General features: G+C 52.2%; 1 protein-coding gene across 5 annotated transcripts in view; it reads left to right on the forward strand.

Annotated features, from left to right (window-relative positions):
* Nucleotides 1-17,336, forward strand: part of PLEKHA6 (pleckstrin homology domain containing A6) — a 138,380-nt gene that overhangs the window by 103,363 nt on the left and 17,681 nt on the right. Inside the window, exons 1-11 of one of the 5 annotated variants that reach the window (XM_037824979.1) lie at nt 1,944-2,760; nt 3,228-3,430; nt 5,245-5,727; nt 6,992-7,508; nt 7,923-8,009; nt 9,140-9,193; nt 13,183-13,263; nt 14,211-14,279; nt 15,546-15,626; nt 15,917-16,066; nt 16,915-17,010. In XM_037824979.1, coding sequence (XP_037680907.1) covers nt 3,267-3,430; nt 5,245-5,727; nt 6,992-7,508; nt 7,923-8,009; nt 9,140-9,193; nt 13,183-13,263; nt 14,211-14,279; nt 15,546-15,626; nt 15,917-16,066; nt 16,915-17,010 — 1,782 coding nt within the window. In that variant the 5' untranslated portion in view covers nt 1,944-2,760; nt 3,228-3,266. Of the gene's footprint in view, nt 1-1,943; nt 2,761-3,227; nt 3,431-5,244; nt 5,728-6,991; nt 7,509-7,922; nt 8,010-9,139; nt 9,194-13,182; nt 13,264-14,210; nt 14,280-15,545; nt 15,627-15,916; nt 16,067-16,914; nt 17,011-17,336 lie in introns of those variants that run through there. The other 4 variants (XM_037824980.1, XM_037824976.1, XM_037824977.1 and 1 more) reach the window with 4 other exon arrangements.

Here is a 17,336-nt window from a genome sequence, read left to right on the forward strand (position 1 = left end):
CCTGGCACCCAGGGAGTCGCTCACAGCAGAAGCAGGGCTGAATGGGCTCAGACAGCCCTTTTGGAAGGGCTTCCTTCCCGCTTGGTCCCAGCAGACTGGACTCCCAGTCAAACTTGCTAATGTTTTTAATCTTTGATAACAATCAAGAAATGAAACCTCTATATGGAGACAAAAATTTGAGAGAACAAATGCACAGGAAGCTGGGGCTCACCTGTCCATTCAGTGCCACCCCCTCAGAACCCCTGGGGGACTCACCCATCAAGATGCACCTGCAGCAGGCTCATCCTAGGCCAGGGTTTTTCCACATTTAAAAATTCATGACCCATTAAAAAGAATAAAAACGGCATGTCCTTTATGTATTTTGTGAGGCAAAACCCACAGGTTCTTTTACATTTTCCAAATATAAAGTTATAATGTCAACCATGCATTTTCTTAGTAGAAATCCCTCTCTATCCCAGTTGGGAATCACTGTCCAAGACCCCAAAACCCAAAGCAATGGTGTTGGATGATAGGACCTGCAGGTGTGAGCTCTTAGAGCCCAGAGACTCTTGTCCCTTTCTGCCCTCCAGACTGTGGTCACCTGTCCACAGAAAACAGGTGGGCAGCACACACAGGTACTCCTATGGGGAACAAGGAGGAGCTTATTTGGCACATAATTAGTTTCCAGCCTCCCAGGGTCTTGGAGGCAAGAGGTGTGAACAAAATGAACAGTTAATAAAACTCTGACTCCAGGGAGTCAGGTTCTAGCCGGGGAAGTAGGAACAGGCTGTTGAACCAACAACAAACAGCCTTGCTATACACAGAGGCACACACACACCCACACGCAATCCAACAGCCTGTCTCACCCTCCCCACCAGACCTGTTCACAGACTTGCACCCACTCCGGCACGGAGCTCTGTCAGCAGCGGGCATTAGGCAAACGTCCTGGTTGGACTGACACACACTGTAAAACCCGGACCTCACTTCCAGGCCCACCCAGCCCCTCTCCTCCTGCCCCGCCCCCCAGGGAGTGCACAGCCTCTTTAAAACCCAACCCCGGGCTGCATTCAGTGGCCCACAAAGGGTTCTGATGGTGGCTGTTCAGTGGCCCTTCCCCAGGGAAGGGAGGGGAGTGGAGACAGACGGGAGGCTTGTCCGGCTGCGGCCACCAAGGGAAACTCAGATGGCAAATAATGAGGAGCCAGGAGCTGACCCTGCCTGGCCTGCTGCTGAATGCCTTAACCTCGTCCCACACCGGTCCCCTGGGGCCTCGATGGGCTTTGTCTCGCTGGGGTACCTCTCCCGAATCCCTGGCCCCCTTGCATAGTTCCAGGCTGGTGTCCCCTCCCAGTCCCCTGCCCTGCGACAGCCCTCCCAGCTCCCCATCCACCGCCCTGCCTTTTCCCAGGCCCTGTCACAAGCACGTGCACCGGTGCCTTTGCCCTCAACTTGTCCCCCTGGGTGTGTTTTGTCCCCCAGTGTGACTGTGAGCTCTTCAAGTGCACAGACCGTGTCCTTTCCTTCTTTGTGACTGGTGCCTGGGGCAGAGCTCTGCACTCGCCAGCCGCTCACTAAATGCTCTTTGAATTGATTAATTCATTTGCTGCCCACCCCTACCCGCCCCAGTTCACACCCACAAATCCTGCCTGTGTTTCTCTCCTCTCTACAATAATCTTGTGTTCTCCACCCCAGGGGCCTTGTTTGGGCCCAGGTCTCTTTAGTTTAGTTTTAAGTCCAAAATGCTGCCTCCTAGCTCTGCTGGTTCAGATTCAGCACCTCCCAGCCCTCTCCCACACCCATACTGAACTCTGCCCACATGCTGGGCCCTCTGCTGGGGCGGGGGGGGGGGGTGGTGGTGGAAATGGGGGTGGGATGGGGAGTGGGGGGTAGGGGGTGCACAGCCCAGAGGAAGGAGGCCCATCCCCACCAGAAAGAACTCAGATACACCCTGGCTGGGTAATGGCTCATATCAAAAAGAAAGCAAGGGCTGAAGAAATTGGGATTGTGGTGGGACCATGCTGCAGTGGGGAGAGACTCGTGAGGGTTGGTCTGGAAAAGGATTTGGGGTGTGTGGGTTCGATGTTGCTACTTAGGATGGCCTGGGAGCTTGGTTCTCTCCTTCCAACTTCCAGAGACCCAGGATTTAGCACCCAGGTGTTCAGAGGCTGAGGTTAGGTTCTCACCTGAGACTCTGAACCCCTTTTGGCTCTCCCTGTTGACTGGGGTAAACAAGGCTACTTGCCTTTTCTGGGAGATTGGAAGTCCTCACCTGGGAAGTACACTGAGGTCCCAGAAAGAATCTAGCCCTGGAGCATCTTTTTCTCGTGGCCTAAGAACCTTGAGTTTCACCAGGTGTAGACTCTCCATGTTAAAAAGAGGCATCCATTAAGGCCAGAGCAAAAAGAGCAACTTGTTTGCAAGTGTCAGAGCTGGGCAGGAACAGCGCTAGGATTAGACTTTGGATCCCCTGACTTCCTCACCACCACCAGCCCAAATCCCCTCAGTTCATACTGTCTCCGGCCCCATCCTGGTGGGCTGAACCAGGCATCGTGGGGTGCTGTTGCCCCAGTGGAGACGCCTGGTAGAATGGACAGTGTGAGCTCTTTAGCCCCTCACGGTGCTCCTCATTGTTTCCTTCCGCGTCATCTCTGTCTCTCCCTCTGGTGCTTGGGCGGCCTCTTCTCTGCTTCTCCTCCTACTGACCACGTGAGGACCCCTCCTCGGGACAGGAGCTTTCTTCTGGTTTCCCGTCTGCCGTGCCCACTCACGGCCACCAACTAGGTAGCGTGCCCCATCCGTATGCCAGTGCATGCCCCTCGCGTGCCCATGGACATAGAGGCTTGGCTGTCTCTCCTTACGGAAGGGCCAGGGCCAGCTTCTCAGCGGTGAAGCTGGGGCCGAGATTGGCATGTGCTTGGGGTGGGGGTGGGGGGTGAGCATCTCTCCAGACTTTGGGTAATTGCCCTTCAAATCAAAGATGGAATTTGATGGGAGAGCAGTCGTGGTAATTGTCCCTCCTGCTAATAATCACCTCAGGTGGGGCAGGTAGCCTTACCTGGATATTGGGCTGCCAAGTGATGTCCAGTGAGTGAGCCAAGAGATACCCAGATGCCAGCTGGAGCCCTTGGGCTAGCTGTGGGCCACCCTCTGCCTTGCCCCTGAGTTCCAGGTGGGGAAAATTACTGCAGGTCAAGGGAATGGCCGGTCTGACCACCTGTTCTCTGGGTGTTGATGTCCTCTCCCTACAGGTGACTGTGTGCTGGGTGGACGAGGCCGGGGCCTGTGCCATGTACTGCGTCTCCCTGCAGGCTGAGCACGCGGGTGTCCGCACCTACTTCTTCAGTGCCGAGAGCCTCGAGGAGCAGGAGGCCTGGATCCAGGCCATGGCGGAAGCTGCCCGAGTACAGATCCCTCCATCCCAGAAGTCAGTGCCCCAAGCTGCACGCCACAAGTGAGTGTCGGGGTACCAGCCTGGGGCCAGGGTCGTGGGTGGTGCTAGAGAAAGGAAGGACCAAAGGAGGCCCAGCTCTGTGCCATCGCCAAGCCCAGTGTGCTGGCTTGACCCCCCGGAGAGCATGTGAGCCATTTTCTTGTTTCTCAGCAGAATGTCCTTTACCCAACTCTAAAAGCAGGAGCCTCCTCTATACCCTCAGACTCCAGGAAAGGAGAGACCCGCAGCCACACAAGAACGATAACCTGCAAACCTGACCTTCAGCAAGTTTTTCTAGTAAATTTAAGATTATTTAAAGTCAATTCCTACAGTTCGAATTTTAGTGGAGACAGAAAAATGTGTTGCCATTCTCTTGTAGTAAAGCTCCCCCTGGTCTCTCCTTCCTGATATCCCAAGCTAAGTGGATTCTGAGCCTGTGGTCGTTCTTCCCCCAACCTACTCCACCACTTCTCTCTGAGCTGGTGGAGGCTGAGGGAAGCCGGGTTCTATTGGGCCTGGCCAGGGACCAAGGTCAGGGTCATCTCCTGGTTTTTCTCGGCTGTGCCTGGGGTGAAGCCCACAGGCTTTGGAGGAAGGTGGGCTCAGGTTTGAATCCCAACTTGGCCATTTGCCCACAGGGTGACCCCAGGGTAAGTTACTTAACTTCTCTGCACCTGAGTTTCCTCAACCAAAAATAGGAATTAAAATCCAACTCATAGGGTTGTTGTGAGGACTAAGTAGTGTATGTAAAATACTCGACATGCACTCAACATGATGACATTCATCACCCCTGTCGTCATCCACAGACTCAGCACCAGTCTCTAATTTAACCGGATGTAGAGTCCTGAGTTAAGTGTTAAATAGGAAAGAGGTTTTGTAGCATAGACTCCAAGGATAGACTCCAAGAATCTATTCACATGTCTTAGAAGTGTTTACCAAGCAATGTTTCAACACAGACACTTGAATATGTGTAATTTGGCAAACTATAGGGAGAAAATTGTCATAAGATTCCATCTTAATTTCAGTCAAGTACCACAGTTCCAAGAGTTTATTTATTTCACAAAAATTTACTGCAAACATAAATGTGTAAGGCACAATACTGGGTGCTAGAAGTGTGAGGGAGGAAAGTCTGACCTGGTTCCCGCCCTTGAGGAACTTACATTCTAAGGTAAAGTCAGTCATGGAAGAAACTTCTTGGAGAAGGAAATTAGCGTGTTTATATGCCTATGAAGTTCTAGGCAACAACTTCTGCCCTTGGTTCTTTCCGTGCTTTATCTTGCAACAGGAGGGGTATTATACCCATTCTGTAGATGAGAAGCCCAAAGCTCATGGGAGTTAGGCAACTTGCTATAGGAGATCTGTACAAGGCTTTGTAACTGGGACATCGAGGATCATGAAACTTCAGTATAGTGCAAACCAAGTTCAGGGGGCCTGGGTCAGGAACAGGCTATGAAGGAGACCAAAACTGTGTGAGGTTAGTCTTAGAAGATGTCTTGAAGGAGGAGATTCTTGGCCACGGCTTGAAGGCTGGGCTCAAAGAGAGTCAGCAGAAAGAAGTGGAAAGTGATACGTGGTGAAGACCCGGAGGGCAGAAGGAACCTGCCTTGCTCAGGCAGAGTCAGATTAAATTTTATAATAATTGCCCAATGTGGCTGGAGCAAGAAGATAAAGCAGTGGGATTTAGGAAGCAGAACTGTAATTCACTGAATCCTGTTTCCATTGGTACCTCCCCACCCATCTTTCTCCCCCCTGTTTCTCCTTCCCAGTCTGCCACCCCCTACCCAACTCCATTCTGGGCTGGAGTTACTTACACCTTTTCCCTTGGCGTCCTGCAGCCATGAGAAACCAGATTCAGAAAACATCCCACCCAGCAAACACCAGCACCAGCCACCCCACAACTGCCTCCCCAAGCCTGAACCAGAGGCCAAGACTCGAGGGGAGGGTGATGGCCGAGGCTGCGAGAAGACAGAGAGGAGGCCCGAGAGGCCTGACGTCAAGAAGGAGCCCCTGGTGAAAGCCAATGGCGTCCAAGCTGGACCAGAACCAGCCTCAGAGCCGGGCAGCCCTTACCCTGAGGGCCCGAGGGTCCCTGGGGGTGGGGAGCGGGCATCCCAGCCCAATGGCTGGCAGTATAGCTCCCCAAGCCGGCCAGGGAGCACAGCATTCCCGCCTCAGGACGGAGAGAGTGGGGGACACCGGCGGAGCTTCCCGCCACGCACTAACCCCGACAAGATCGCCCAGCGCAAGAGCTCCATGAACCAGCTTCAGCAGTGGGTGAACCTGCGCCGGGGGGTGCCCCCGCCCGAAGACCTTCGGAGGTGAGGCCTGGTGGGGGGTGGGGGAGGCACTGACATGGTGCTACAGTTAGAGGATGGGAAAGGGATCCCCTGTCAGAAGCCCTCTGGCAGCCAGGCCGAGTTGGCAAACCAAGAAAACCCCATGATTCTCAGTTTTCCCAAGCCCTTTCCTGCTGGATGCCTCCAGAGTTTGGCCTCTGCCCCTGATTCTTACTTTCTCAGCCTGCTTCCTTTAGAAGAAGGAGCACAGCCACCCAGTGCCTCTCTACAGGGACACGGGACCCAGGCAGCGCCAGCCACAGGGAAGGGACCCGCAAGTCTTTCTGGTCAGGCAGCGTCTGTGCATCCCACCCTCTTACAGCGTCCTCGATCTGGTGTTACTACCAGCAGGAGGCTCACAAGCCACTAAGCCAACCACAGCATGGGTTCCAACAGCTCTAATAATGGTTTAACAGCCATTATTTACATGAAGTTAAAAAAAAAAGAAAACAAAATATTGTCACTTATTAGTCCCAGTTGTGTCCCATAGGACCCATTTATCCAGTGACTGGCTTTCAAATATTTGAAGACATTATGGTGCCTGATAGTGTTCTCTGCTGAGGTGGGTGCCGGCTCCTTCCCTGGGAGGTCTGGGCAGCTCCAGGACGGCGGGAAATGCCTCAGGAAGGCGCAGGGCCTGTGAGGAACCCGTCCTCCAGTGGCCCCATCCCCAGCTCACCTCAGCGGGTGGTCCGGCACCCAGGAGCATCTGACCTGCTCTGGGGAGAGAGCCTGGCCCACGACAAGTCCCGGGAGCCTATTGGTTCTGTCTTTGACAAGATCCTAAAACCAGGGAGGCAGCGCTTTTGTCCTCCTCAGGGGCCTTTACCCTGGTTCAGGGGCCTGGGAGACTCGGGTTCCCCCTTCTATTCACCCCTTATTCACATCTGCTCTTTGGGAAGGGTCTGATGAATTGCATCTCTCTGAAATGAAGATGGCTAATAAGGCTTACAGTTTCTTCCCAGGGGCATTTCATTTTAAAGAGACAAAGATTGAAGCACTAAATAATGAAATATCAGGCACTGGGGAGCTGGTGAGGGAGGGAACTTTGAGGATAGGGGATAGCGTTTGGGACATCTCTAGAAACAAACCTCAGTTCCTGAGCAGTGGCCTTCTCCTCATTCGCCCTCCCACGCCCTGCCCCAGGCGGGAGGACATGGAGGAGGGGTGGGGTCTGGGCGGAGGGGTGGAGCGCGCCCATTTTGTCTGGCTTCCTTACACTGATCCCCGCCCCCCTCTCTCTCAGTCCCTCTAGGTTCTACCCTGTGTCCCGCAGGGTCCCTGAGCCTTACAGCCCCTATTCCCCCCAGTATCCCGACGATTACCAGTACTACCCACCGGGGGTGCGGCCAGACAGCATCTGTTCAATGCCCGCCTACGATCGCATCAGCCCACCCTGGGCCCTGGAGGACAAGCGCCACTCCTTCCGCAACGGGGGCGGCCCTGCCTACCAGCTGCGCGAGTGGAAGGAGCCCGCAGGCTACGGGCGGCCGGATGGCACCGTCTGGATCCCCAGCCCCTCCCGGCAGCCGGTCTATTACGACGAGCTGGATGCCGCCTCCGGCTCCCTGCGCCGCCTGTCCTTGCAGCCCCGTTCCCACTCTGTGCCCCGCTCGCCCAGCCAGGGCTCCTACAGCCGCGCCCGCATTTACTCCCCCGCCCGCTCACCCAGTGCCCGTTTTGAGCGGCTGCCGCCTCGCAGTGAGGACGTCTATGCCGACCCGGCTGCCTATGTGATGAGGCGATCCATCAGCTCCCCCAAGGTGAGCTGCCGGCTGGCCCTTCCTTCCTCACCCCCCTGAGGGACCCCACAAACCTAAGACCTCTGCTGAGAAGAGGAGGAGGCGGGGGGGGGGGGGTTGCAGCTGGGACGTGGGGTCCCTGGGCTGTGTGTCGGTGGCCCAGGGGAGCCGCTGGCCTGTGGTTCTGTCGATATGAGAGGCACGCTCTGGGGCTTCCCTTGCCCACCTCCAGGTTGTGCCAAGAACTGTGTTCTCTATATAAGAGGGGCCAGAGAGGACGGGTCTTTTCAAATCTTGAGCAAGGGGTGCTACTGTCTATTTTAGTGAAGAATCGACACTGGGACAGAATGCCAGCATCCCTAACCTTCAACTTCAGTTGGTGGGAAAGTCCATGTCCGAGACCCCCCTCACCTCTCCATCCGCTTTCTCTTCCAGTATGATTACCTGGGAGACAGGCGGCCAGTCCCTGCAGGACTGTTCCCCTACAACTACCCACCATCCCCCACGGTCCACGATAAGATGGTACGTCCGTCCTCCCTCACCCCCCACCCCTCCCTGTCTCTGCGCAGGGCGGAGCTGAACTGGGGCAGCCGTCAGGGATGCTCTGTGCCCAATGTCAGGCCCATCTGGTGCTCAGTAGCCTCTGGATACCTCCTCCATCCCAGCAGGAATCTAACCCAACATAGTTTATGCCAGTTTTGCCCCTGTGACACAGGGCAGAGAGGAGACAGCATGTGGGCGTGTAATGTCCTCATCCTTTACACCGCAGCACAGCTGATCTCTCTCCAAGATGCAGAATGGGTCAGTCAGGGGGCTTGGGTGACAGGCTGGGAGGAAAACTCAGGCTAGAGCCCCTAACCACAGGCGAGATCTTCTAGATGTTTTCCCCCTAAATGCATTTGCTTTGGATTTGTCTTTTGCCTGGAATGCCACTTTGGGGAAAGAGACATGTGGTGTGATCGAGGAAGAAAAGATTTTCCATATTGTGTCTGCTTCCCTCTTTCCTCTCCCCTTCCACATTTCCACTTTTCTTCCCCTTCCACTTGTGTCTCTTCCTGGAATTTGTTCTCCGGAGAATTTTTGCGTCCTGGAGAACTAGACCCCGATGCTCTGCATGGGGGTGGGGAACACTGGAAACAACAAGCAGAATCCTTGTCCCCAGAGGGTCGTGGCTGATCCCTTTCCATGCACAGTGCCAGGAGGCAGGGCGGGGGTAGCCTGACAGTGTGGAGGGCTGTGCTCCTGCCCCTCTCTCTGATTCTCGCCCTGCCTGTGTCCAAATTCTAGAGCCTTGGCACCAGTCCAGAAACAACTGATTTTTTTTTCCAGAAAACTCAGGAACATTTGCTAAGAAGTGCCAGCTTGATCGCTTCAGCGATGCTTGCCTCCCCCACAAGGCAGACCTGGGAGAGAGGGACTTAGGGTCCTGGGTGTTCCCCTCCTCTCTGGGGGTGTCAGTAGAGATGCACTTTGCCCGCCCGCATCCTCACCCCCTCCCTTCCCCAGAACACCTCAAGGACCGAGAGAGGCCTCTCTTTGTCCTTGCCCAGCTAACTCCTATCTGCTTTGCTTCTTTTTTTAATTGTTTTCTTTTGTTGTGTTCCTGTTCGTTTGTGTTGCTGTTTGGCCTCTTGGCCTCGGGCTCCGGGTAGGATGAACTTTTAGACCTTCAGTTGCAAAGAAACCTAGAGTATTTGGATCAGCAGGTAGGCAGAGCTGGTGCCCCCTCACCACCCCACTGCCCTCCCTCATGTCTCCCCTTTCCTACCCACCTCCTCATCTTCCATCCATTTTACAACCTTTGTTGGCACAACCAGGACACAACAAAGTGGCTTATATTTTGGTTTGCTCCTTCACGCCCCTTCTCTTCAAAGCCCTTTAGGGCAGCTGGGAAAGGAGAATAATAAATGATCACATGAATAATTAACACCACCTCATATTTCTCTAGCTTTAGCCCAGATGGAGCTGCTCCCAAGAGGCAGGTGGGAATTTGCATTTTTGCTGGAGAGAGGAGGGAGTAGCAGAGACATGAGGGAGCTCTGTGTTTGGGCCTAAAATCCTAGGGAATGTGGGAGAATGTGGAAGATTTTCCTATCATATTCTATAGGTGGTTAAACTCCATAACTTGTAAACTGAGGTCTACAGACCTGCTCTAGGAGGATTTAAAAAACAATATTAATTCAGATATTTGTTAGTTCCTCTGCAGAGCTCTTTTGCATACACAACTCATGTTTTCCTGAGAATTCAGTGTGGTAGATTGGGAAGTATTATCAGCCTAATTTTACAGATGAGCAACCTGAAGAGGCAGTGAGTGTTCCCAAGTCAAATTGCTGACACATTATAGTCCTCGTATAGATCTCATCAGATGGAAGCAGTTGGCCTGGGTGCCTGGCTCCTGGGTCTAACCCTCGGCTTCCCTGCCTTCTAAGCCTAAGGGGGCTGAGATACTCACTGGGTCCAGACAGGCTGGGGGTGGATATGCTGAGCATTTATATGAGTTCAAACTCTTACATTCAGATCTGTGCTACAAACCTTGCACCTGAAAGTCCACACATTGGCCTATGGAGGCAGCTTCTGGTGGTGGAAATAATAACAACAATAATAACCATAATAATAGCATTAGCTAGAATAATAATGGTAGTGATTCTGCTGGAGAGCATCAGTTACAATAATTATTGAGTACTTCCTCTGTATTTCCCCATACCATCCTAGGCACTTCACAGGTTCTCACTCATGTAATCTTTATAACCCCCTATGAATTAGGCACATCATTACCCCCGTTTTACAGCTGAGGAAACGAAAGCACAGGGAGGCTAAACAACGTGCGAAGGGCACACAGCCAGTCAATGGCAGAGCCTGGACTGTGAGTCCCAAGCCTGAGTTTCTGACGCGCTTTACAGCTGAGGAAACATCTAATATGTGAAGAGGCTGAGGTCGAACCTCAACAGGATGATTCCATGTCTTAGTCATAGGAAACCATAAACGTGAAATCAGAGGCTATAGCTGTGATTATCGGCTCTTATAATGGCAAGCCACATGGCCCATCATCAAACAGGGCCTTGATGTCTAAATGAGATCATCTACATGGAAGTCTGTGGGCACTGGGAAGTACCCGAGAGCCATATGTTATCAGCAGGGGTGGCTCCCGGCCCCCGAGGACCTTGCGTTCTAGTTCCAGAAGCAGCGCGTGGTGTCCACCCACCATGAGAGTACCAGGCCACATGGGGGCCGGCCGAGGATGCCAGCCCAGAGCAGGAGGCAAGACTTGCAGTGCCTTGGAGTGGGAGGGGCAGGGCTCAGTGCCCTCCCGCCCCCAGGCTCCTGGGCAGGCTTTCCACCCTGTGGCCTGTGTGCTTGGCTCTCCTCTGCCCTCGATGCCATTCAAAGGAGACTCTGGGGCAGGGGCCTGAGCCATTAGACTGGGGGCTTCAGGAGTAGCCTTGAGAGGGCCCCCTCCGAGATGCAGGGCAATATTCCTAAAAGGCAGATTGATATGACGATAAGTGTTCAGAATGCAAAGTCAGAACACTACACCATAGTTATAAGCTCTGCCAGTTACAAGGATTTTTTTAAGCCTTGGAAATGTCCATTAGTCTCTCTGGGTCTTTGTTTTCTCAGTCATAAAATGAGCATTTAGAAGCTGCCCTTTCTCCCTTCCAGGGTTATTGAGCGAATCAAGTGAGAATGTTTATGAGAATTCTTTGTTAGGCCTTAGCAGAAGGGTGGTGATTGATGCTCTTTGTATTGTAGTATTCTTTTTCTTCCCACATTCAACTAAAAATGTTAATTGAGCACCATTACTATAGATAAGGAGCTAGGTTAGGTGCTTTCTCACATACTTTCTCTTAACATTTTGGAGAAATAGGAGGTGGCACAAAGGGATCCTCCTAGAGGCAAGGCCCACGTTGGCAGAGATTCCCACAGGCCAGGGTGAGAACCTTCCTGCTTCCTCTCTTTACTGCTTTAGATCACAGCTTCAGGAAGGAATGAGATCAGTGAGTGCCCATGAAGAGGCTGGGCCTCCCTTCCGCTCTCAAAGCCTGATGTGTTTGTAGATCTGCCTTGTTCCATTTTCTGTACACACACATGCACCTCTCCACACACACACCACACAAAAGACATGGGTATGAGACCCAGGCAGCAGACATAAACATAAGCGCACATGCACACACACACACACCAGAGGGCACACCCCTAACACACTGAACACAGTCTCCTACACACACACACACATACACAAGCTTCTAGAGGATATTGGCATGAGTTCAGAACCTTATGGAAAATGGAGTTGATGTCTTGACTTTTAACTCTTCTAGAAGGACAACTGCTCTTTTGAAAGCCTTTTAAATCACAGTTTACACTATATAAAACATTTCCAACTGTATTAAAGAGGTAGAAAAACCATATCCTACAAGACTTTTAAAAAGCTAGAGACTGCAAATGGGGATGGATAGATGCCCTTGGCCCAGACTGCAGTGAGCAGAAGCAAGGCTGTGCTTGGGCTGTTGCCTAAAAGGGGTAAGAGGAAGCAGGGAAGGACAGCATGGGTTCTGAAAAGATCAAGTAGACTGTGGCAAAAAAAAAATTAGGGAACCCCATAATCTGTGGCCCCAAATAGTCTTCCCCAAGATGGCTCCATCCTCCCTGCCCTCGCTCCCTTCCCCTCCCCCCCAATTTTTTCCTGCGCAACTCCCTTCTGTCTTTTGCTGCCTTCTCCTGTTGAACAGTTGAGTTAAAGGGACACAGCCAAGGACATCCCTAATTTGTTTGCTTTTGATGCTCTCTGGAACCAGGGGTGGAAGATGATGACATTTCTGGTTGATTTGGTTGGCTGACCTGCCTTCTCTCCCTCCCTCCTTCCCTCCCTTTTCATCCTCCCTCTCTTTGCTCCCTCCTTTTCTTCACCTCCCCTCCCATCCCTCCCCTCCCCTCCCCTCCCCTCCCCTCCCATTCCCTTCCCTTTCCTTTCCTTTCCTTCCTATCTTTCCGTATTTCTTTAGGGAAATAGTCTTCCCCACTCTGTGTTCCTAATGATCCTTAGGAAATACAGAGGTAACCTGTTGGGAGAGCAGTATTCCAATATCTGATGTCCCTTTAACATGGCTTGCTTGTTTCGGCCTCCTTATTTGTTCCCTAGTGTCATCCAAGATCTTCGTGGATGCTACCAGCCCAGCTCTGGAAACTGTGTTTAGTAATCCTTTCTACTTTAGAGACAAGGGGTGGGCAGAATCTGAGGAAAGGGACCTGTGCCTATTCATTTGTGAAGATCCATCCAAAGAGTAGGTCCCAGGTTTTCTTTTCTAATTTTTTGTTTAGTTCATATTTGGGAGACCAGCCATTCAAACCGCCTGTATGGTCTTTGATCAAAGCAGTGTGCAGAGTGAGAGCTGGGGCAGGGAGATGATAACCTGGGCTAGTGTGGATGAGACCACAACAAGCAGGCATCCTGGGAAAACGTCCTTGGCCTGGGACCTCTTTAGTGCTGTGAGCAAGGGCACAGTAGCCTCCCGGCTCCATTCTGTACCAGTCCTGAGACAGAGTTTATCAGGGGTGAGAGATGGGTAAGGCCAAACAGTGGGTGCTGGGGGCTCCTAGAGGAGCTGCCTTTTCCTGTTTCCTGTGGAACAAGCACAGGTGGGTGTGGGGCGATGTATGTGGGTTGAGTTTGAATCGTCCATTCCTTCCTCTGCTACAGATGAGTGAGAGTGAGACTCTCATCAGTATGGTGAACCGCATGGTGGAAAATTCTTCCCCCAGGGCTCAACTCTTCATGCAAGTAAGACCTCTGCCTGGCAGCATGGTCACTGTCAATGCCATTTCAGCTGCTTGTGCATGGTCAGGTCAACCCATCTGGGATGGGGATTGGTTCATCCAACCCGCTCGTCTGCCAGACCTCATCTCCCCTGGGGACAGGCTCAGCCTAGTCTCCCTTCCTAATTACGTCTCCTCCATTTTTCACTTTCATGGGTAAACCAAAGGCCCATTTCTCAAACCATCAAAATAGTGAGCACCAACATCTCATGCCATGCCAGAGATGGCAAATCTGTTCCTTAATGTTCAGGAATTCTGTTTTGTACTTGCTGTCTTCTTTTCAGGCATAGTCGGGGTTAAGGATGTGAACTCTTCCAATGACAAAATTGTATAGAAAGTACTGTTGTTATCTGATGGTTTATCAAAGCCAGGCAGCATTTTCTGGACTCAGAGATGCTTTTGAATTCTTGCCATTCCTGGTTTGAATCAAGCCTTGACTGGTGTTGTATGTACTCAAGCAGTAGTTCTCAGATGTTTCCAATGCTCGATCCTAACATGCTCCCAAGTTAGGAAAAAAACAAGGGGTTGTCCAGTCCTCAGAAACAACCAGGGGGTTAACTGTTGTTCTTGTGGTGTTACCAATAAGCCATCCAGGAGCTATGGCTCTGGAGTTCTCAGCAGTAGATCCTAGAGCTTAGGGGAGAGGAGATACAGACCATGGGCTGAGCAGCATCTCTGATATCCCTAGAATCTGCCTTGGACAAGTGGGATTGAGTCTAGGCTAAGCTATCCCAGTCTTCCCAGCCAGGAGACAGAGTATCATTTCAGCTCAGGTCCCTGGAACAGAAGCCACCAGATATGATGGGCCACGACCTCTGTCAAGAGGGGAGCAAGGGTAGTGATGTCAGCTTTCCCTCCCCTGCATGCTCTCATCCAGCCCCTGCAGCTGTAACCAACCTCGTGTTCCTGCAGGTCCCTCCGTACCCAGAAGTGTTCCGGGACAGCCTCCACACCTACAAGTTAAACGAGCAAGACACAGATGTAAGAGCAGCTCTCCCTGCTCCCTCTGTCCACTCCAGCCTCCTGCTGTCATCCTCATCATGCTCTCCCCCATGGGGGCTCTTCTCTATCCATCTCTCTCCTGGTGGTTCTCCATATATTCGATTCATGTCTTCTCTCACCACAAAGACAACATTCTGCTTGTCCCTCTCCTCATTCCCCTCTTTTCTCTTACCACCCACTCCTCCAACCCCCACACTGGCTTATGTGTTTCCCCACTGAGCTCTAGGCCTTCTCAAGGGGCCTCCTTTTAACAGGAGCGCAGATTTGTTGGGAGGTAAATCAGGCAGTCTACTCTGTGCCCACTGTGGCATTAGTCCCCACAGGTAACTAAGAAGAATGTGGCCCTGCCCCTGCTCCTACCTTCAGGGAGCTTCAGGGTGGTGGGAGACGCCAGTAGCGGTAGGTGGCAGCCTGTGAGTTATATAATAATGGGACCATTAATAGGTTCTTCAGGAGTGCAGGAGTGCAGACCCTGTGGGCTGGTGGGTCAGAGACAAAACAGGTAACATATGAGCTGGGCCTTGAAGTTAAAAGATCTGGAAGGCAAGATATAGCTCAGTAGAGAGGAACAAAGGGGCTGTTTGAGGAATGACATGAATAAAGATGAGGTCAAAGGAAAGCACACTGGGCTTTCCAAAAGAGAAATCTGGCTTACCCTGCCTCTTCCCATCACTGCTGACCCTTTGGTAGTGGATCTGCCCAGCAGACCTGGGAGACTTCAGAGGGACCTTGCAATCTGCCACCCCAAGACTCTGGAGGGAGGAAGGGAGAAGAGAGTTCTGTGGGACTTAGGGACCAGTTTACGTTGTTCACTGCTTTTCCTAAGACTGCTTGTTCAGACACGCCATGTACCCCCCTAGTCCATACCAATCTAGGGGGCAAGGCCAGAGTATCTCCTCAACTCTTTGTGCATTGGAACCCCCGGGAAGAAGGGGGTGTAGGAGCTTAACATTTGCTTCTTCATGACTCTCTCCTTTCGACCCAGCTAACTTCTGTCAGAGAATAAACACATCTTGCCTCCCAGTGGGACCTTGGGGAGTCTCCCCTCCCAAGATGAAGGCAGGCTCATCTCCCTGTACCTGGGAGCCTCCAAGGTCACGGTGAAGGCCCAGAGTCCCACAGCAGGGGAAAGGAGGTGGTATCCAGAGGCCAGGCCTGCCGATCCCATTCCCCACGTCCCTATCAGTCTGTGTCCTTCATCCCCTTCTCTCTCCCTCCCTTCTCCCTACTCTCTCGGGACCCCAGAAGCTGCTGGGCAAATTGTGTGAGCAGAACAAGGTGGTGAGGGAGCAGGACCGGCTGGTGCAGCAGCTCCGAGCTGAGAAGGTGAGCCTAGGGGTTGACTTGAGTTGGGGCAAATGGGCAGGGCTGGCTTGTAGGAGGTCCTGGGTTGCTGTCTCCATCCTGACTAAGCAGAGGACTTGGACCTTCCTTCAACTTCTGTCCTGTTCTACATCAGAGCTGCTGAAGCCCTCCTGGGGACCTTAGCCAATGTGAAGGCAACCTCTACTAGGCTGCCTGGTTAACCATGTAAGGTCTCAGGTCTCTGCTGTTAAAAATCCCAGAGAGGAAGAGATATCAGGGCTGTTCATGGCCATTACCCTTCCTTTTCTCAGGAAAGCCTGGAAAGTGCCTTAATGGGGACCCACCAGGAACTGGAGATGTTTGGGAGCCAGCCCACCTACCCAGAGAAACTGTTGCATAAGAAGGAATCCCTGCAGAACCAGCTCATCAACATCCGGGTAGAGCTGTCTCAGGCATCCACGGTAAACTGGGAAGTGGGGTCTTTGCTTCTACCACCCGGTCAGCCCCCAGACAAGAGACTCACCTCCTCCCAGGTTGTGCTGTCCTAGTTCGGATTCTCCTCCATGGGCAAGAACAGGGTGCTCCTGCCCAAGAGGGGCACGGACCAAACACCTTAGCACTGCCTGGCAAGCAGGAGCAATGCCAGCCTCCTCATTCCATAAAGTCTCCACCAAGGGACCAACTTATCACCCACAGACTGCACGTGCACCAGGACAGCACAAAGTCGAGGGCTATCTATTTTCTTGGCATCTCTAATATCTTTGCTGCCCACTTCTCTGTCCTCTACCCTGGAGAACCAGGGATTTGATAAAAAATGCTGCTGCCCTGGTCATTTCCCAGTTGGGAGAGGGCAGATCCTCCAACAGGGGTTCTAGGAAGCAGTAATAACAAAATCCCCAGGAAACAAGTTCCAGAAGAGAGGAGGGGCTCTAACCTCCGGAGAACAAACATCCCCTTCAGGCTCTTTTCTTTTTGCTCTCTGCTTTTCCCCCCAGTCTGGGGAGAACAGTCTGGGTATGGGTGTGATGTTATCCCCCTTTCAGCCTGTCCACAGAGAGGATTCAGTTTTCCCTTTATTTTGGTTTGCAACTTTCCACCAAAAGTGGTGGGACAGACCGTTGCACTTCTGCTAAGGCTGATGCTTGGCTGACATCAAAACATCTCAGCCCTGTGCACGTCTCCTTCTGTCCTTCTGTGCCTTCCTCCCCAGCCCTTCTAGACCTTGGTGCCCTGGCCCCAGACCCCTTCCCAGAACAAAGGGGAATGCTTGGGCAACTGCACTTTCTCAACCCCACCCCGCTCCTTGCAGGCCCTGTCTAACAGCACCATAGAGTATGAGAACCTCGAGTCAGAGGTCTCCGCTCTGCATGATGACCTTTGGGAACAGCTCAATTTGGACATTCAGGTGAACAGGGCCCCTGAGCAGGTGGGGGTGGTATATGGTCTGTGCCCTTATTTTGTACTTTTGGGCAAAAGAAACCCAAGTGGCTTCCTTTCTCGCATCAGAGATCTCAGAGACTTAAGACAAAGAAGTCCTGAGACAAACAAATGAAGGTTGAGCACCACTTTAAACAGACTTTAAGTTTCAGGATGAAAATATATGGAATTCTTCTCTAGTTCCATCAAGTCATGGGGGAGCAGTTAAAGATGAAGCATGGGGGATGTAGGTTAGGCAGAAGACATTTTATGAATGAAAGGATTTTAAAAACCAAAATATGTGTAAACATACCA

This window comes from Choloepus didactylus, chromosome 2, assembly GCF_015220235.1.
Source record: "Choloepus didactylus isolate mChoDid1 chromosome 2, mChoDid1.pri, whole genome shotgun sequence".
Classification (NCBI taxonomy): Eukaryota; Metazoa; Chordata; class Mammalia; order Pilosa; family Megalonychidae; genus Choloepus; species Choloepus didactylus.